Source organism: Rhipicephalus sanguineus, chromosome 3 (assembly GCF_013339695.2).
Source record: "Rhipicephalus sanguineus isolate Rsan-2018 chromosome 3, BIME_Rsan_1.4, whole genome shotgun sequence".
NCBI lineage: Eukaryota > Metazoa > Arthropoda > Arachnida > Ixodida > Ixodidae > Rhipicephalus > Rhipicephalus sanguineus.
This window is the reverse complement of record NC_051178.1, coordinates 89,986,645-90,005,410: the sequence shown is the minus strand read 5'-3', so window position 1 is coordinate 90,005,410 and position 18,766 is coordinate 89,986,645. Positions and strand designations below refer to the sequence as shown.

At 46.4% G+C, this 18,766-nt stretch overlaps 2 protein-coding genes across 2 annotated transcripts; both read left to right on the top strand.

Annotated features, from left to right (window-relative positions):
• Nucleotides 1-4,508: 4,508 nt before the first annotated feature.
• LOC119385015 (carboxypeptidase inhibitor SmCI) lies at nt 4,509-6,167 on the top strand. Its single transcript, XM_037652590.2, has 2 exons — nt 4,509-4,827; nt 5,662-6,167. Exons 1-2 carry the CDS (start codon nt 4,538-4,540, stop codon nt 6,017-6,019), a joined length of 648 nt encoding a protein of 215 aa, XP_037508518.1. The 5' UTR covers nt 4,509-4,537; the 3' UTR covers nt 6,020-6,167.
• Nucleotides 6,168-12,254: 6,087 nt separating this feature from the next.
• On the top strand, nt 12,255-13,277 carry LOC119385014 (uncharacterized). The gene is made up of 2 exons (XM_037652589.2): nt 12,255-12,414; nt 12,823-13,277. The coding sequence occupies exons 1-2, from the start codon at nt 12,289-12,291 to the stop codon at nt 13,192-13,194; spliced, it is 498 nt and encodes a 165-aa protein (XP_037508517.1). The 5' UTR covers nt 12,255-12,288; the 3' UTR covers nt 13,195-13,277.
• The last annotated feature ends 5,489 nt before the right edge of the window (nt 13,278-18,766 follow it).

Here is an 18,766-nt window from a genome sequence, read left to right as displayed (position 1 = left end):
TTCGTTTTATTCTTTTTGATGTTTCATAGGGTCGACATTTTACTTTATAATTGTCGTTTTGGCCAATCCCCCTCGTGGGTATCAGCCAGTCTTCTTTAAGCAACAAGCAAACCAACGGCTCGTTTTTTACCCACCTAGTGTACTGAATACAACAGTACACCTGCAGCTGTCGTCGCTCTCTGGTCGAAGATAGGCACGACGCAGGGGACGGTATGAATCCATCACATGAGGCGATTCCTGGGTGGCCGGCCGCGCCACATAGCATCCCCACTCGGGCACCCGATGAGCGATGCTCACGTTCACTACCACGGAACAATGCCGCCCAGTTGACTGGCGCAGACGCGTCTTGCGGGCATGTGGGCCAAGCTTTGCACCCGCTCAGCATGAAGCCCAGGCAGTCGAAAGTTGCTGCTAAAGCTGAGCAGGGGGGTGCGGCTGCCAAAGCCCCTCAAGGTCGCACAAGTGCGGAAGCACCAGAAAATCCTCAGGTATTGGCGCTGACGACGTCCAAGGCTCCCCCGGCATTTAGTGGCACGTCGTCCTCCTTCCGACGTCAGCACTCTTTCATGGCCGACGACGAGCTCAGATGGGCGGACTCGGTGAACAGTTCTTCGACCACCACGAGCAGCGCTCACTGTTGCGTGTGCAACGCGAGCTATGACTCAGACGAAATAGCTCCCGGTAAGCGACTTCGGCGTTCTAGATTGTTCGACAAATATTCGGGTGCGTCATTTCCCAGGGCTACCTGTGTGCCCATGGTCGGACTGATGACGCTTGCCGCTCTGCTCTTCGCTGTGTCCGTTGTGGTGAGAACAAAAGACCGCTCACTACAGCTTCCCACCATGCAATATACCGACGAAGGCATTCAGGAGAGGGCGTTGCGCTGGGCAGCCGCCACAAACACAGGTGACGTGCTAATCCACCAAGAGGCATTGACCGAGCCGCCGACTACTCGAGTATCTGTGGGCGGCCTTCAAGTGAACTTCTTCAAAGGCAGAGTCGAGGGGGAAGTGACCGTTTCATCTTCGACGGCCGGAGTTCAGATTTCCAGGCACCACATGAGCAAGATGGCCAGCAGAAAGCGGAAAAGCCAGAAGGTGCTGTCGGGGACTCTACTTGCCAGAGACGATGATGAGAAAGCTCGAGAAGCTAACTTGGTTACGCGCTTCCCCTCTCGGCGACCCGTGAGTACTTCTTTCTTGTTTGAAGGTGTCAGGCGCACATTTGCGTTCCTTAAGAAAATTTGTTGCTGAGTTAGTTCGTTCATAACAATGAAAAGTACTGGATATTATACATTTACCAAACTACAAAGAAAAGTACACAAAGAAACGAGTGCCAAGGAAGAAACGGCTGCCCTGTCTGTTCGCGTTTTTTCTGTCCTTTCTTAAACGTGCGTTACTAGGACTTCTTTAAATCTGTGATCCTTTTCACCCTCACTTAGATTTTGTATGAGCCCCGTAATGTGTTGAAGTGCATCATAATATCTCGATTTTAATGAATGCCATATCTAAATTATATTTTGCCCACAGGAGTCAGACTAAATCTAATAGATATACGCAAGAAGTGTATGAACTTATAGACATGAGTAATAGCGTATCATGACGGCACAAACTGCAAAACTGTTTGAGCAGAGGAATGAAGAATATTCAAAATGTAGAGCGCTGTGTTTGTACTCTGCAGCCACGAGAGATCCCCGACAATGCTGAGAACAAGGTAACGTTGTTCTTAAGCAAACGTCTTGATTACCTGCCCATGAAAAAAAAATGCCTTGCCCAGTGCACAACTGATATTTTCAACGGAATTGGTATTCGTTTCTCGTTTTATGGGGCAGTATAATTGCATTGCCTGTGAAAAAGCTACACTTATTGAACGGTCAGTGAAAGGTATTTGACAGGCCATAATTAACATACATTTAACACGCGGATGTCAAGCAAGAGTGAAAGAGCGTGTTCGCTCGGCCTTTCATTGTAGCCGCTTCTCACGGACGAGAATTATGGTCCACGAGAATAAACGGATGCACGCGTCGATGGCCTATACCTGAGCATAATCTTTAAGAATGCGACTGCCACATCAGCCGTACATATTGATTTGTGTCAGAGCACCGCACTTGTGCTGAGCCTCTCCGTAAAATTGCATCGGGCAAGATATAATGTAAAAGGTTTAAACTGCGCGAAAACGACCGGACGGAAAGAGGAGCACAAACTAGTGGTGAACTGAAATACAAACAGGAACAGAACTAGTGATGAACTCAGAACACCGTGCAAGTTGATTGCGCTGTAAGCTACAAAACACGAGAGTCAAATTTTTTAGACGCGCTCATCGCTAAGCAAAGAAAAAATTAAGGCGAGCTTCGCAATTGTGGTGCCAAGCCTGAAGGAAGTGCGGCGCTGGGCAGCAGAATCGTGTTCAGTGCAACGGCATCGTGGCATAAGTGATTTGCAGCGAACGTCCGCGTCGCTTTCTTTTTGTGCCCAGCGGTGTTGAGGGTTTTACAGAAAGATTAGTAGTTACGTATTCGTCGAGAAGTACGAGACGTAGCAAGCGACAATGAACGTCTTAATACCCCTGGCTAACACGCAGCCTGTGTCAGCCTATATAGTCGGTTACAACCAAGGGTCACAACATAAGAATAAATACACGCTCCATCCCTTGAACTGTGTCGCACCTGCCATTCATCTGTGCAAGAGAATAATGCTAGGTGGTTTCCTTCCTAACCGTTCGGACGTTTCCTCTGCTAACGTAAATTATATGCATATTAAGGATGAAAAGTGCTTCATGCCCAATCTAAATATTACGTTTGGCTCAGGAGTGACGTCTGAATATTAGGTGAAACCTTCCAGTAAGTTCACGTGTTTGCTCGTACCGCAGCGACCCGAACATGCATCTAAATGGGAAAATCACCTACCCGACGCACACGAACGGTGATCGACTAATGAGACTGCATGTTGCATCTATGAGGATTCTGTTGGGTGGGACAGCGGCGGCTGTGGTCGGTGCCTACATTTATTTTTAGCTTGTAACCGACTACAGTTCTTCACGTTGGCGGTGATGACTTCGGGGGCTGATACCTTAAAAGAAGCGTGCCAGCGACATCCTCCACGAATGTTGGCAACCACCGTTTTGCCGGATTTCGAAGGTAGACGTTGAAATAAGTGCTGAAAACCAACGGTGTTGTCTTGTCCTGGTTGTTGTCGTAGATGCGGACTAGGAAGTCTAACTTGCGTTACTGCCGTACTGTCGTAAGGAGTGGCTAGCGCGAAGTCCGCGTCCCCACACATGACCGGCGCAACGTGCCCATCTCTCTTTTCTGACAGTGAGAACTTCAGGGGGCTGAGAAGGTGTGCAGACCACACACGAGATAGCGCTGTCTGTGTACCGCGTTTATTTTCTTTCCGGTGCCTACTTTCCCTTGGCTTTCCCAGCGTCACCTTTGCCACACAGTACAGGAGAGACACCTGTTTCTCGAAACCACTAGGGAGGGGTGTGCGGCGTTGTTAGAGCGAGGTGAAAGGGGAGTGAAAGAAGAGATGCATTTTCTTGCACTCTCACGATATTAATAACGTAGAGAAGAAGCATTTTGGCTTTAAAACACAGTGAAGTATTTCTCAATTTCGTGGGATTTGCCCGATTTCTATGGCACATACCCGTTTTCTGCGAACAATGCGCACGTTTCAGCTAGTTATAGACAGCTTCGCTAAAGCACAAAAATTTGCATGGCATCAGTACAACAAACATAACTCATAGGCCATGCATGGTATTTGCTAGAATATACGTTTCATTAGCATGGTATATAAACTTTACATGCATACATGCGTGTCAAACATACATAGTCAATGACGTGCCATGACCTGAGTTCCTTGATTTGGCTTACGTCCAAACAAAATGCGGTGTATACAGCTCCTTGCTAAATATTGCTTCGCATCGCATCGATTCCCGCAGTGCGTATGATCTGCCAGATGTTCCTTACTCGGCTTTGCCACTGTAATTAATTTTATGCACTTGAGCCGACTCAGCGCCATTGAATGAGCTAGGTGATATGTGTGTGCGTGGAGACAAGCGTCATATAAATACAATGGAACGAGTAGGTGGTAAATAGCTTAAGTTACAATCGGAAAAAGTTCAGTGTACATCGTTCGACGCACCTTTCCCGCCAACCTCGCGGCCCGGCCGGCCGCTCGCACGCGCGGGAGAGATTAGCGTGGGCTTTATTTATGCCCTTCATCTTGTCATGTGTACATACTAATCGTCATCATCGCTCACAGTATTTATAGCGAAAGGCAAATCAATGAGCGAAGCGAAATTTTACCCGGCGTTTTTGTGTTTTCCCAGGCAATATTTTTTGTGCACCTAACGCAAAGTCAGTTAGTCCAGTTTTGATATCTAAATCTCGGAAGGGTTTGAGTACAGATCTCCAAAGGTGCCTGCAACACACATTCGTGAAATGTACAGTGCGTAAGTTGTCGTCGTGCCTTATTTTGGCTTGCAGGCTCATGAAATTAGTTTGTCTACGGCGATTCTTTCAGCACACGAGTGCACAATGTTTAATAAGCGATATACGGAAATCAACCAGTTCTCGCTCATTTGTGCGCAGACTCAGCCACCGTGCGGTGCCGCGTACTCTACTTTCTGCGAGCGCGCTCCACGCGAGTACCATTACCGGCGGGCGGTGAACGCCTGCGTGGAGACGGACACAGTGGACGCTGCTGACGTCTGCAACAGGGGTGCCAACCGGTTCTCATCCCTGGATCACTGCCTCAAGAACTGCGTATCCGCCGAGTACCCGGCCGAGGAGTGCTTCAAATGGCCGCTTTTCACGCGCTGCGCCAGGTAGGCATGAACCACATCATTTCGCAGCTCTATGAACAGCGCCTACAGAACGTGTACCTACAGAACGAGTGTTCCCGATTTCCTTCGTGCTTTTCAAAGAAGGAGAGACAGACGTAATAGCTTAACTTCGAAACCAGTTTAGTTTACTAGTCTACCGTGCGCAGCATTTGTTAAAGGGAAACTTTGTTTTTTTACACGTCCGGCTGGGGTCGCGTCGGGCGTCTCCTGTCTAATTAAGTAATAACACTTCGAACTAGAAATACAACACCTCTACGCGATCATACCTGTTTTGTGTTATGTTATTTGGTCAAGTTACTTTCGGGTAATCAGAGACCGCAAGTGCCAATATGATGTGAGCTGAACCTTCTTGCAGTTGATAGTTTACTTCCTGTTCCAGACCAGCTAAAGAAGGCCTGTGAGACAAGATCGCTAAGAAACGATTCTTGACGTCGTGTTCATGCACACTACACTAAAGAAAGTGTCTGTAAGAGTACTTAAAGTTAGATAACACTTCCATTCCACCGAACACTCAGAAAAGATACACACACAACTTAGTGTCTTTTCTGTGTGTCCCGTGGAATTGCAGCGCTATCCAAATTTCAACTATACTTTACCAACGAGCCCAGTCTTCAACAACAAGTCTGTAAGTGGTCTAGAAAGATGCGTCGCGCAGAGCGCGTCTGAGCGTAAGGTAAAAGGCGAAGATGCGAGGTAGCTACGTTGCAAGTAGATTTAAAAAGGCCACGTTCAATCTGCATCAATTTTGTTTCTCCCAATTGTACTTTCCTTTGCTTGGTTGTATTTATTACATCAACTCCGTCCAACACAATGTAGGCAGGACGCACTGTCGAGATGGTGGCACTTCGAGGGCAAGAAGTGCGTGGCCTGGACATTTCCTTCGGGCGGCTGCCCAGCCAACGGCAGCAAGGTTTTCACAACGGCCCAAGAGTGCGAAGAACACTGCCGTCATCACGGAGCAGGGTGTCGGCGGCCCGATGTGGTGGCATGTGGACGTCGCCACCTCAAGTACCCGTACTTCGCTCACGTTTACGCCAAAGAAGGTCGTGTGCGCTGTCTCCGCTCGTCCGAGACTCTGTTGCAGGGAAAGCGGTGTCTGGCCGGTGCCAACCGATTTCGCAGTCGCCAAGCTTGCCATGCGTCCTGCAGGAATCGGCCGCCGTCACTTGGCTAGGGATTCTCAGCTCTGTTCGGCCATGCACAGGGCACGACCCCGCGCAAAAGCGAATTGTTATTTTTTGTCTCGTACTACGTCTTTCTGCAACGTTTAGCTTCAACGCCACATTTTGTATACGCTTCTCATTTTTAGATGGGAATTATGAAAAAAATTATTTGCCCGATGCTGCGTGCTCTGTTGTTTTATTAGGAACAAATACCAATACAGGCGGTACATAAACTCCAGGCGTGGAAAATACATGAGAAAAAATATCCACGCATCTCCACAAAGTGAATCCTGACGAGTGGGCGAAGCTCTGGGTATCGTATGGGTGAGTAACCGTACGTTACCTGAGCGTTGCCCCATATAATATAAATTGAGCGACATAAAATGACGTAAAGAGTCGACGACAAAGCTAGGTCCTAAGGTCCATAATGCGTACGTTGAAGTCGCCGACTAGAATAAAGGGTTTGTGCTTGAATGTGTTTCATATTGTACTGTCACAATTATGAGTGATGTAGTCCATTGTTAAACCTGATTTTTCGACTTTACACGGTGCTGTGCCGTGCGCACGGACGTCAAACGGACGGACAAGCCTCGGCCTTAAAGTGTTTCGCCCCTAAAAAAAGACTCAAGAGATTGCTCACGCAAAGTTGTAGGTGTCGCAAAGGAAAGCTCTACTTACGTTGGTAGCCTTTCATTTTATAACCTCAGCCATAATAATGATAACCATGGTAAAATGATAGAAGCAGACCAATAATTTAGCCTCTCGAATAGAGAATAATCGTCATGTAGCGTGCGCGGATGCCTTTTTTTTATTGCGCAAGCATTCTTTTGCTAGGGTCACCAAGCAAAATCTTGCCTGCGAGTGCCTGTGTTTGTGACTGCACAGCGAAAAAAAGAAACATGTTAAGATGTTATCGGCGATGCTCTTCTTTATAGTAAATTCGTGGTGCGTGTGATGGCTTGCATTTGCTGCAGTGAGGTGTACAGTGTGCGCGCTGTTTTAGGGCGTATTTTTAGCCAGTATAGATCCGCGAGAATAGATCTGTAGCAGTAATGTAGGCAGACGCCATGTGCACCTCAAACACGTGTAAAATTTTGTGTTCGACAAAGAACGCGCCCTTGTGCAAATTCGGCCTGTTGAGCTAAGAAATAAACATATGCCCTACGTCTTTCGGAATCGGCTTCCATATGACACTGGCTGCAGGATCTGCGAGCCGACTACAGTTGCTTGATCCTGTAGCAATGCACTACTTCACTGGGGACGCTGACCAAGCAAGCTCACCAATCCAGGAACGCTAGAAATAGAGACCAGGAGAGGTTTCCTGCAATAATGAAATCTTTATTTTGAGGGCCCACTTATTTCGCTCAGGTTATTCAGGTACCGTTTCCATTCTAGTGTGTATACAGTAACGAGCACCGACAACTATCCTGCGGCACTGCGTTAGCGTTTGCGGGCGATACAGCAATCGTTCGGAACTGTTTCACGTCTGACGTAGTGGCGACTGCAGGTAGGTCACTGGGCAACTTTGATGTGAATTCTGAGCTGTCTTCCGATAACCAGAAACCCTACGGAAGCTCTTGCTTGAATTTAAATCATGCTTCGCCAGTTCTAAAATGTTCCAGAATTCCATCACTAGGTACACAAACTTCACGTACGGCAACGAACGTCGGATACACCAGCAGCCTTACCGCGTGTCTGCAAAAGGACGCGAAGCGATCCGTACGCAAGTCCGAGAGATACTTTACAAAGGCATCATAGAACCTTCCAACAGCGTGTGGTCTTCTGTGGTCGTCCTAGTCAAAAAGAAAGATGAAACGCTGTGCATCAGCGTCGGCTACCGGAAGCTGAATAACGTGTCTAAACAGGACGTTTGCCTGCTGCCATGCATCGATGAGTCTTTAGATAGGCTACGCCCCGTCCAGTATTTTCCCCTCAGGATTTAAAAACGGTAGTCGCAGATCGAGGTTGGCGAGCGAGGCCGCGATAAAGCGGCTTTTGTGATCCCCGAGGGCCCCTATGAATTTCGAATACTTCCTTTTTACTTATATTGTCTTCAGCCCCGGTAATTTTCCAGCGAATGATGGACACTGTACTCACTGGACTGTAGAGGCAGGCTAGTCTCGCATACCTGGATGACGTCGTCTTTTTTGAGACATTGGAGCAAGAACTTCACCGCCCTGCGGAGTGTGCTAGAGGCCATTTGATCGGCAGATCTCACACTCAAACCAGAAAATTGTCACTTTGGTTATAAAAAGCTCAAGGTCCTCAGCCATGTAGTGAGCGCTAGAGGGGGTCAACCCGATCCTGACAAGCTTACTGCGCTGAAGCCACATCTCCAACTCCTACCGACAAGAAGGCTGTCCGGCGCTTCCTGGGCTTGTGCGCCTATTAGCGACGATTTATGAAAGGGGTTTCGAAGATAGCGGTACCCTTCACTCGCCTTACCAGAGAGGACACGCCATTTGCCTGAGCTAATTCGAAACAGGCTGTTTTTGCCGAACTACGACAGCACATGCATTCCGCAGCAGTTCTGGCGCATTTTGACGATGATGCCGATATTGAGGTACATTACATACTTACGCCAGTTATATCGGCCTCCGCGTAGTGCTCGTCCAGCATTAACATGGAGTGGAACGAGTAATAACCTAGGCCAGCCGCTCACTTTCCTTGATCGAATCCCGCCCATGGTGGCGCCATTTCGATGGAGAAGAAATGCTTGTGGCCCGTGCACTTAGTTTAGGTGCACGTAAAGGAACACCATATAGTCGAAATTTCCGGAACCCTCCACTACGGCGTCACTGATAATCATATTGTGGTTTTGGGACGTGAAAGTCAAACAATATTATTCAAACACATAAGTGCTTAAAGGGCCCCTCACCAGGCCACATAGCAAATTTTAGTTAGACGCTGGAAGTTGTTGTGTGCCGAATGAAGAGCAGTATGCCGCAAGAATTTTTCAAATCGGTTCATTACGAGCTGAGAAAAACAATAATTTGTAGCGGCGCGAAACCATGATGCGAGGAGGCGAGTTTCAAACCCTTGCCACTTGCCCCGTGTAGCCTTCGCAAGCCAAATCCCTTCCCTGCCCTCTTCACTTGACACATACGCATAAACACGTCATGCGCATGCATGGTCACGTGCGCATGACGTGCCCGAGCCAGCCCGAGCACGCGAGCGGCGTTGCACGGCCGCTACCTTTTTTTTATGTAGCGGCCATGGGCGTTTTGTCGGCGTTCTCTGTTGTGTACTGCCTGTTTCTGCGGGACGGGCATGAAAGTTGAGACACTTGTACGGGCACGAGAGTGGCGGTATCATGAGCCAGTGCCGCATTAACGTTTACTTGGACGCGGTAGAATAAACGAGCATAATGAGTGCTCGAACGCGCCAGAACATTACTTTCGTTTCCAGGGCTGGCGTCTGCTCGATGCGCTAACCGCGGAGACACGAACGCATGGGAAAGGGAGACACATTAGCCTCGCACCTCGCTGCAATTCACGAAAAAAAATGAAAAAGACGCACACATTCCCTTTTTGTGTCTGATTATTTCTCTAAGTTTTATTAATCTATCCAAGCAACAAATTACACAAACTACACATGTCGTGTCAAATAATTATCGCAGCGTCACGTGCTACTGTTGGCGACGTCAGAGCACAGTCGTCTACGTAGAGGAGCGACGTCGCAGCACTACCATCTACGTAGGGCCATTTTCTCATGTACGTCATCCCCTCATTCTCTAAAGCGCGCGCCCGCGAGAGGAAGGGCAAGCCGCGTTCACCTTGAAATTTGACCCATTTCCACGGCGCGTAGCGTTGCAAATTTTGGCAGACGTGATCGTGAACGCCCAGTGTATGCATTGCGCTCGTTAGCTCAAAATTGTCGAACCTGGTGAGGGGCCCTTTAAAGCTTTCATACAGGTATGCCTGGCTACAGACAACTTACGGTGACCATTCGTGCGCTTGAGGTTTCATAGGAGATTCCAGCCCGTATCCTCACTGTCCTCTATGGTGTGGAGTGTAGTAGACTCGACTTGTTGTAGCCAATATATAATATTATAACGCAGTGAAACATAAATTACAATAACCACGTAGACTTAAGCTGTTAATGTTCTGATAAATGAATTGAGATGATGATAACCAATTAACATTGTAGTTTCACGTCGGAAAATGGAGCCCTTAATAACTACGTATAGAATACGTAGAATGTTATAATTTGTGATTGTATGTAATATCGTTAGCAACGGACGCATAAAGAAAAAGGTCATGCGTGCATGGGCTAGTTGGTGCTGATGCATTGTTAACGTGGGGTTACAGGGGAACTTCGGGGATTTTTCGATATTCACCGATTTCAATTAAACTTTCAACATATGTTTTGTTCGGCACCCTCATGACATGTGCCAAATTATAGAACCGTACGTCACTTAGTGTTTTAGAAAACGAATTTTAAAATTGGTAGCCAATTCCGGAATCACGCGTGTTAAAGCGGGCCACCCTTTGTATGTGACGTAACTGGCCTACTATTTTCCGACCCCGCCTCGCTCAGCAGACGGTTGCAGCGCGCGCTTTCTTCTACGAGGCGGCGACGACGCGAGCAAAGTTTGGCCTTGTAAGCTGCATAGCGTCTTAGTCGTCACTGACATTGGGTCTTAGAGTAAGCACGTATGTACAATGTTGAGCAACGAGGCGATCGATGTGGGGCGCGTGAGCTGCTTCACGCGCCGGCGGGTAGAAATCAAAAGCAAATGCTCCCGCGCTCATATAGTAGCTGCAATCATCGTTGAACTCGTCACTGGCAAGTTGAGATGGGCTCGCGCAGCTTGATTCCGCGTCGACGACATCGCCAGCTTTCTTTTTGCGCGATGGAGGAAGCACGTGTGCTATGTTTACACCCTGGCCAGCCGTGGCGACGTGTAGCGCACTTCGTGACGTCATTGCATACACAGCTTAGCTCCCTGTTTCGGCCTCGACTTATCGTTTATTGCTTATTTAAAATTATTGACTACTCTCTCAGCAAAATGAGCCACTTTGCCGTTACAGGACTGTTATACTATTTGAAAACGGCATTATCTCAATATGGTCGAAAATGCACCGGAGTTCCCCTTTAAGTGGGAACCGCAATTATCAAAATAATTAAAAGTGCTTAAAACAATCAAAGGAATACGGGACGGCGACATGGAATGCAGTTGCCGACATTGCGCTGCCTTAAGAATTAAGACCGGAAAATATGGTCGGGTGTTGCATGCTTACAAACATGCGTCAAATTTCCCAATACATCACTGCAGCTCCAATGTTGTAGTAAGTATGACATAAAAAAAGATAGCGATAAGAAAACCTTCCTTTTGCATTTCTATTTTGACAGACATCATGAAGCCAACCGGTGCCGTTCTTTTTACGCTCCTCTTCTGCACAATGACTGGTAAGTAAGTGCGTATTCTAATGGAGTAATACACTCAGGAATACAGGTGATAAATTTTAGCTAACATAGGAGCTGGTGGCACATTTTATTTTTCTGTCTTCGTTTCATTATATATTTATGGCCCCTTATCTTTGGCGACTGGTTTTGTCTTTCATTAGTTGTTTCATGACGTCCATGCGATTACACAACACTACTCTGCACGCGACGACTTCTCAGCCGAATAACAGCGTATCACACAGCAAAGATGAATAATGATTACAACATAGCGATTAGCGCTAAGCCCATGTCACTGTAACTCTGCTCTGGTCTGCCATTCTTCGTAGCAAAATCCAATGCCTAGCATTAATGTAGTGAAGGTGAGTAACGCTGGCGTGGATGTTTAGACATTATCTTAAACTTATACCAGTGCTGAGAGCAATGGCAGATTCAGAGTCACAATTTAAGAATAAATGCCGAACATCTTCTGTTAGTGTATTTGTTTCTCTCATATGCGCAGGCTATTTTTCTCGAATAAAGCCACTTTCCAATTCTCATTATACCTGCTTTGACAAGTGTCGAGTAAGGTTTTTAACAAGAAAAATATAATATATGAGCCAATAGTATAAATAACCAAGTGGCGCCTACAAGCTAAAGGTAGCAAACACATTTTCTATTTAGAGCGATGTTGCAGTGCGTGTGTCTCGATAAATGGTTTCCAGATAGTCAAAGTGTATTTGCTCAAATGCCAGCCATAGGTGTGATGACTGCTGAGCACGTGACTGCACCGATACCACTCACGAAGTAACATCAGACTAAAGGAAGACGCGCAATACGATTTTCTCTTCCTCAGCTTCATCCCACAAGGTAACGGATAAATATAAAACATTGGATGTCGTCGTCGACAAAGAAGCGCAGCGCGTCCGGTGTTGAAGCTATTCAAGTGGGTGGAGTGCTGCGCGCCATAGCGCATGGTCTTCGCGCAACCGGGCAGCGCCAGCAAGGAGAAGAGAGCCAGGTTAGTTGTTCAAATTGCTTACTCGTAACTTGTTTACCTAATGCAATATGGCCGGGATGTCGCACCATGATTAAACCTTGACAGCCCACTCTGGAATTTTGCGCGCTTAGTAAGGAGCCAAGATTTTAGCTGTGGTTGCAACCTTAAATTGAGTTGCACAAAGAACCATTCGAAATTTAGCGCCAATATACTTTATGTCTCATAGAATAGCAAACAACATTATGTTTTCCGTTGCGATAAGCTACAGAACTTGAGTCAGCTCAAAATATATAACATGATGTTTCTCTCCAAACAGACGGTACAGTGATTGTACGTAGTAAGTGGAACTGGATTTAGTATTAATTCAGTGCTTCTTTTCTCTTCATCCTCCTGTAGTCCTCGCTGACAACTGGGTTATTACTATTGCAGGGTCAGCAGTACTTCTTTTACAGGATACTCAAAGCCGTAGGAGAACTTGCCAAGGGCGTTGGAAACGTGGTACAGGGAGCCGCTGAAGGTATTGGCAACGCAGTCAACGCGCTCACCTTCAGCGACACCAAGGGAGTGGTCACCACTAAGGCTGCTGACATACTTCACAAGCTCGTTATTAAGGACCTCAGCTTGTATGCTAGTGAAGACGACAAGACATACAAGGACTTTCGCCAACATATTGCCGATGACTTGAGTCACGTGGCCGAGTCATTGATCAAAAAAGGAGAGGGGCTCTGTTCTTGCCGGGGCCGTGCGCACCTAGACAAAAACGAAGCGAAGTTTGTACAGCTGGTTCTTGAGGCCTTCTGAAAGCAAAACTGCAACGTATACGAGGCTGCCATGCTTCACCGCTGCAATTGCAGTGCGTGAAAGACTGAGTTGAGTTGAATAAACTTTGTTTGTCCGACTGTCATTGCTACGGGTGCCCGGGGCTTGGCTATCAGGGATCCATGGCTCGAGGAACATCTTTCGAAGGGCCCGGCAATGACCCTAGCCCGCCGGACGATCCACTCCTGATGTTTGTGCGCACCATTGAGGAAGGCGGCTAGCCATCACTCGGCGGGGCGCCCCGCTTCGAAGGGTACTGCTGCAGTCTTCCTCCTTCCTCTTGGTCACTCTTCCTAGTTTCGTTTGCACTCCCAAAGCGCATATCACCGTGGTGCAAGCACGAACAGGCCATATTGGCCCGTTCGTGCTCGCACCACGCGCAGCCAGGCGACGGGTTCAGCTCGGGTCACAGGGGGCGTAGATGGTAGGGGATGGTGAAAGCGCCTGTCTGCAGACGCCTCAAGTCGACTGCATGGGATCTGTCCAGCCTCGCGTGGTGTTGTCGTGACTTCTGTCAATCCTTCAGCTAGCTCCTGAGCACCTCTTGTTACGTGGACTGTAACTTAGCCAACTTTCTTGCTAATAATCGTGCATTAAAAGCGTTGGCAAGAGATATATTGTGTTGCTGACCAAGAAAAAAATATTAAATCAGTGATAATGTGATTTTTACTAGTCTGCTACGCTTTCTTCGGTATATTCTTGGTTTCAGTAAAGCTTCTTTGATGTATTGGAGAGTGTTTCTTCACATGGTGAAGCAAGATTTCGGCTTTCGAAATCAGCCTGAGCCGACCTTATTAAGCATTCCCCTCTACAACCTCTTTTTCTTCAACGAAGGATATTCAGAGAGATAACGGCACTAAAATGGATGCGTGTAACTTCAATTATATTAGCTACATTCGAAGTAAGCGAAATTGGCCGAATGTTGTTCGAGACATATCGAGGCTTTCAATTTACACAAAATGAAATCTTTTGTTGGTTACATACAAACTGATAAGGGTTGACAGCATGCGTAAACACCGACAGGATTTACGGCTTGGTTGCCATTGCGGCATAAAAATCAATCATCATGATGTGCAGCTTACTAATATATTTTTTTTTTTTCAGAAGAACCCAGCCATTGCGTTTTACATGCACTTGCACATGTGGACTGCAAGAAAAGAGAAACGCCAAGAAAAAGGAAACTGGATGATCAGATTTCGATAATTGGACTTTGCGATTACATAGAGAGAACGCTCAAAAAGAAAGGTTGACGCTAACGAAATCGATTGTGAAAAAGGCCCCCGTACGGGAGCCTAAACGTCCTTTATTTCAAATTTATTTTGGCATTTCGTCGGTGTCTTCTTTTACCTTTGGCCATGAGCATTCCCGACAACACGAATTTTTCTCAGATCTCTTGATTTCTGTAAGGAAAACTGTGTGTATAGGTAGCGAGCGGCCGCGAATCAAAGGTGCCTTTATACCAACTGCAGAAACCTGAAACGCTTCTGGCTGTGCAGTCTAATAAATAGGTAATGCTTCAAACTGCGTGCATAGAAGATAGTTCACATAAGTGCCATACCGCACATACTCCAATGCCGAGCTAACCACAGTTTTGATGCAGGCAAGCGTCTTGAAGGAGCAATAAAATTTCTGTCAGATACCACGCACTGAGGGAATCTGTTACGCGAACGCCTCAGTGTAGGCTGCTTATGCTGCGTTATTTGGCGTTGAGCCAAACATTACTAGGCTGATATTCATCTCAGGGTAAGTTCAGTAGTTGTGTGCGTGACCATAGTTGTTTCGGCGGGCAGTTAGTTTAGTTCGTATCGAGCGCAATAGGACATGATTACTAGTGTAAATGGGATAAGGAGAAGAAAAAACATCATACCACGCTAGTCAATTCATTAGCTCTGTATATTCCAAAATTTGTGTGGCATAACTTGAGTGTATGACTAACATGAATGATTGGTCACAACATGAATATCAGGACATGCATGTCATGTAAGCCATGACGTTCACGAAAGCTTACAATGCCTCCAATCCTGGAGGCAGTGCAAGATAACCTTCCGTGCAGAGAGCTTCCGGAGGGAGGCGGGATGCTCAATACACGGACTGAGGAGAAAAAGAAGATAGCTTTCGCCTTTGAGTTTTCTTAGACAAATGCATAAGGCACCCGGTGAGCCTTTACCATGCCATAAAGGAGACGGCACATCACGTGACGTGCGTGTATGAGAAGCTCGAATGACAAGACATGCCAGGAATGTCGACAAACGATTAAGCGTGTGACCTATATAATGACGTGGAGGACCATAATGACGTTATGCACATGCCACGAGGCCGACTCGGCCGTTTCATCAACGAGGTATATGCGAAAATGTGCACGCATGCACCACATCCTCGTACTAATGAATGGCACGTCATGTAGTGACTTGCAGGACATATCAGGAATAACATGAAGTACATCTAATATACGGCTGGATATGAATTGCATAAGTGATATATTATTATTGTTCTAATCTATTTAGCTGCTATATAGCAATGTCCATCTCGTAACACAATTGACATGGTAAACCTCTATAGGAGTATACGATTGTATATACATACCTTTATTTCCCCTGTAAAACTAACACCAGTTGGCGATCTTTCGGGTAATGTTGTGCCAGCAAACTGTTGTTGGCTAGTGATGACTAGTGCTTGCTAATATTTTCTAACAGTTAATAACCACTCGCTTGTGATGGATAGTGAGCACTAGTTTTGGCTTAATCTTGGCTAGCACTGGACACTACTGGCTAACTGTCAGTAAGTTTTGCGTAGTGCTTACTAATGTTGGTTAGCGGTAGCTAATGTTGTCTTAATGTCGGCTACGGCTGGATAATAATAGGTAGCACTGGATAATTTATTTATTTATGCACCTATTTATTTATTTATTTATTTATTTGTTTATTACCTGCATCGGCCTGTAGGGAATTACAGTAGGGATGAGACACTTAACTAAGTACATGAACAAAAAATTTTAAGGAGATTACCAAAATATCATTTGATGTCACACATTCATTGTTCAGTTACAAACTGTACCAATCTCGAGCTGTTCTAGCAAAAAAGGAATAACGCATGACGTCACCTCCACACCCTGGCCTTCAAGGAGTGGTGCCGTCGCTCATATATATAGTGTGGTGCCTGGGTGTATTGTTTGCTGTTCATGCCTGTTGGCTACCTGTCGGTTAGCATTGACTACGGCGGCACTCCTAGGTTTGACTAACACTCCTAGGTTTAAATGCACATATATACCCTATGACATTGCATTGATGAGTAACGCGGGAGACGAATTACAGCTCATGATTACTGAACTGGATACGGAAAGTAGAAGAGTAGGTCTGAAAATTAATATGCATAAAACTAAAGTAATGTGGAAAAATCTTGGCAGGGAACAGCGCTTTGCGATAGGTGGCGAGACACTGGAACTTGTAAAGGAGTACGTCTACTTAGGACAGGTAGTAACCGCAGAGCCGAACCATGAGAGTGAAATAACTATAAGAATAAGGATGGAATGGGGCTCATTCGGCAAGCATTATCAAACCATGAATGGTAGTCTACCACTATCTCTCAAGAGGAAGGTATATAACAGCTGCATCTTACCGGTACTTACCTACGGAGCAGAAACCTGGAGACTTACAAAGAGGGTTCAACTTAAATTGAGGACGACGCAGCGAGCGATGGAAAGGAAAATGATAGGTGTAACCTTAAGAGACAGGAAGAGAGCAGAGTGGGTCAGGGAACAAACGGCGGTTAGGGATATCATAGTTGAAATTAAGAAGAAATGGATATGGGCCGGGCACGTAGCACGTCGGCAGGATAACCGGTGGTCATTAAGGGTAACTGACTGGATTCCAAGAGATGTCAAACGCGTGAGGGGGAGACAGAAAATTAGGTGGGTAGATGAGATTAAGAAGTTTGTAGGTATAACGTGGCAGCAGAAAGCACAGGACCGGGTTGATTGGCGGAACATGGGAGAGGCCTTTGCCCTGCAGTGGGCGTAGACAGGCTGATGACGATGATGTTGATGATGATGATGATGATGATGATGATGATGATGATATACCCTATAAAGTGGACGGGGGGATGACCGCCGCCGTAGCTCAGCGGTAGAGCATCGGACGCGTTATTCGAAGGTCGCAGGTTCGGTCCCTGCCGGCGGCAAGTTATCTTTTCGTCCCCTTTACATTCTTCACATTTATATCCCAGTTATTACAAATAACACCCCCCATACTTTCCTTGGCATTGCTGTCTGTTAGTTCTCATGAATACTGTGTCTAACAACCTATGTATGTTTTCTAACGTAAGTGCCAACGTTATTTCAGACCAGAAGCTATCCTGTAGGCGTCACATTGTAGCCCACGCGCCTGGAAAACCCGCGTCACACACCCAACTGACCAATTTACAGAAAAGTGTCGATCCATATTGTAGTGTTTCGTTCAATGCGAAACAATGCACTATAGGCAGCTCTTCGCTGATTGCTTCGCGTAACATTCATTACCATAATTCTTGGAATCTTCTGGGATGGTTTGCTGTCTAGTTATCTGCTCTTGTGCTCGTGCTCGCACGGCTTGCTTTGTTCCAGGACAAATCTGTTTCCTAATAGCCGAATATATACTGTTCTTAACTAGAAAAGGCCGGGAACCTTCTGATGGAAAAGGCGTGGCGTTATATGTACCACCATAGATGTGCTCCTTCCTCTGAGTATCCCTACAAATGTGCTCTTGCAAACTACGGGCTCTGCGCTGAAATATGAAAACCGAACTTAGAGAGAGAGAGAGAGAAGGAATGTAGGAAAGGCAGGGAGGTTAACTAGACTATTCGTCCACTTTGCTACCCTACACATGGGGAGGGAGAATAGGGGAGTAAAAGAGAAAGAGAGAAAAGGATAGACACATGTCACATCACACACACAGTGCTGACTTTAACAGGCGGTCGCTCAATGAACTTAAGTATCTTTAGCGTAACAAAAATACAGGAAAATTGTCTCGCAGATCAAACGCAATACGGGGATCAATGTTACGCAAAGCAGTCAGCGAGAAGCACCTATGCCGCATTGTTTTGCTTTGTACGAAGCGTTACCAAGGAAAAAACGCCCTGCATTTTATCCAGCAAACCACTATACGCATATTTACAAGTTTCTAGCCTAAGTGCACCTGCCTGTTAGGCCTCTCACAAGTAAAGCGATGTTTCGGTATTGCACCAGATCAGTAATCGGATCACTCCAGTCGGTGTACCCACCTTGCCGATAGCGTCACAGTGAGTGGGCCGATCCCATTGTAAGGGTATCGAGCATCACGTATTCGTTTACAGTCTAAACAATAATTGTGCACACAATCTCAGTTGTGCGAAATGTTTGCCGAGCGTGAATGCTACGACCCATCTGTACATTTTGATCCCGCTGCTGTTCGTGTAAATAGGTAGATCTTGAATGACTATTATTTTTTTGGCTATCGTGCTTTCTTTCCTGCAGCAGGAACGTTATATGTACGTTAACGTCCGCTGGGCATTTGCCGAGAATCTTAGGGATATCCGTCATGAT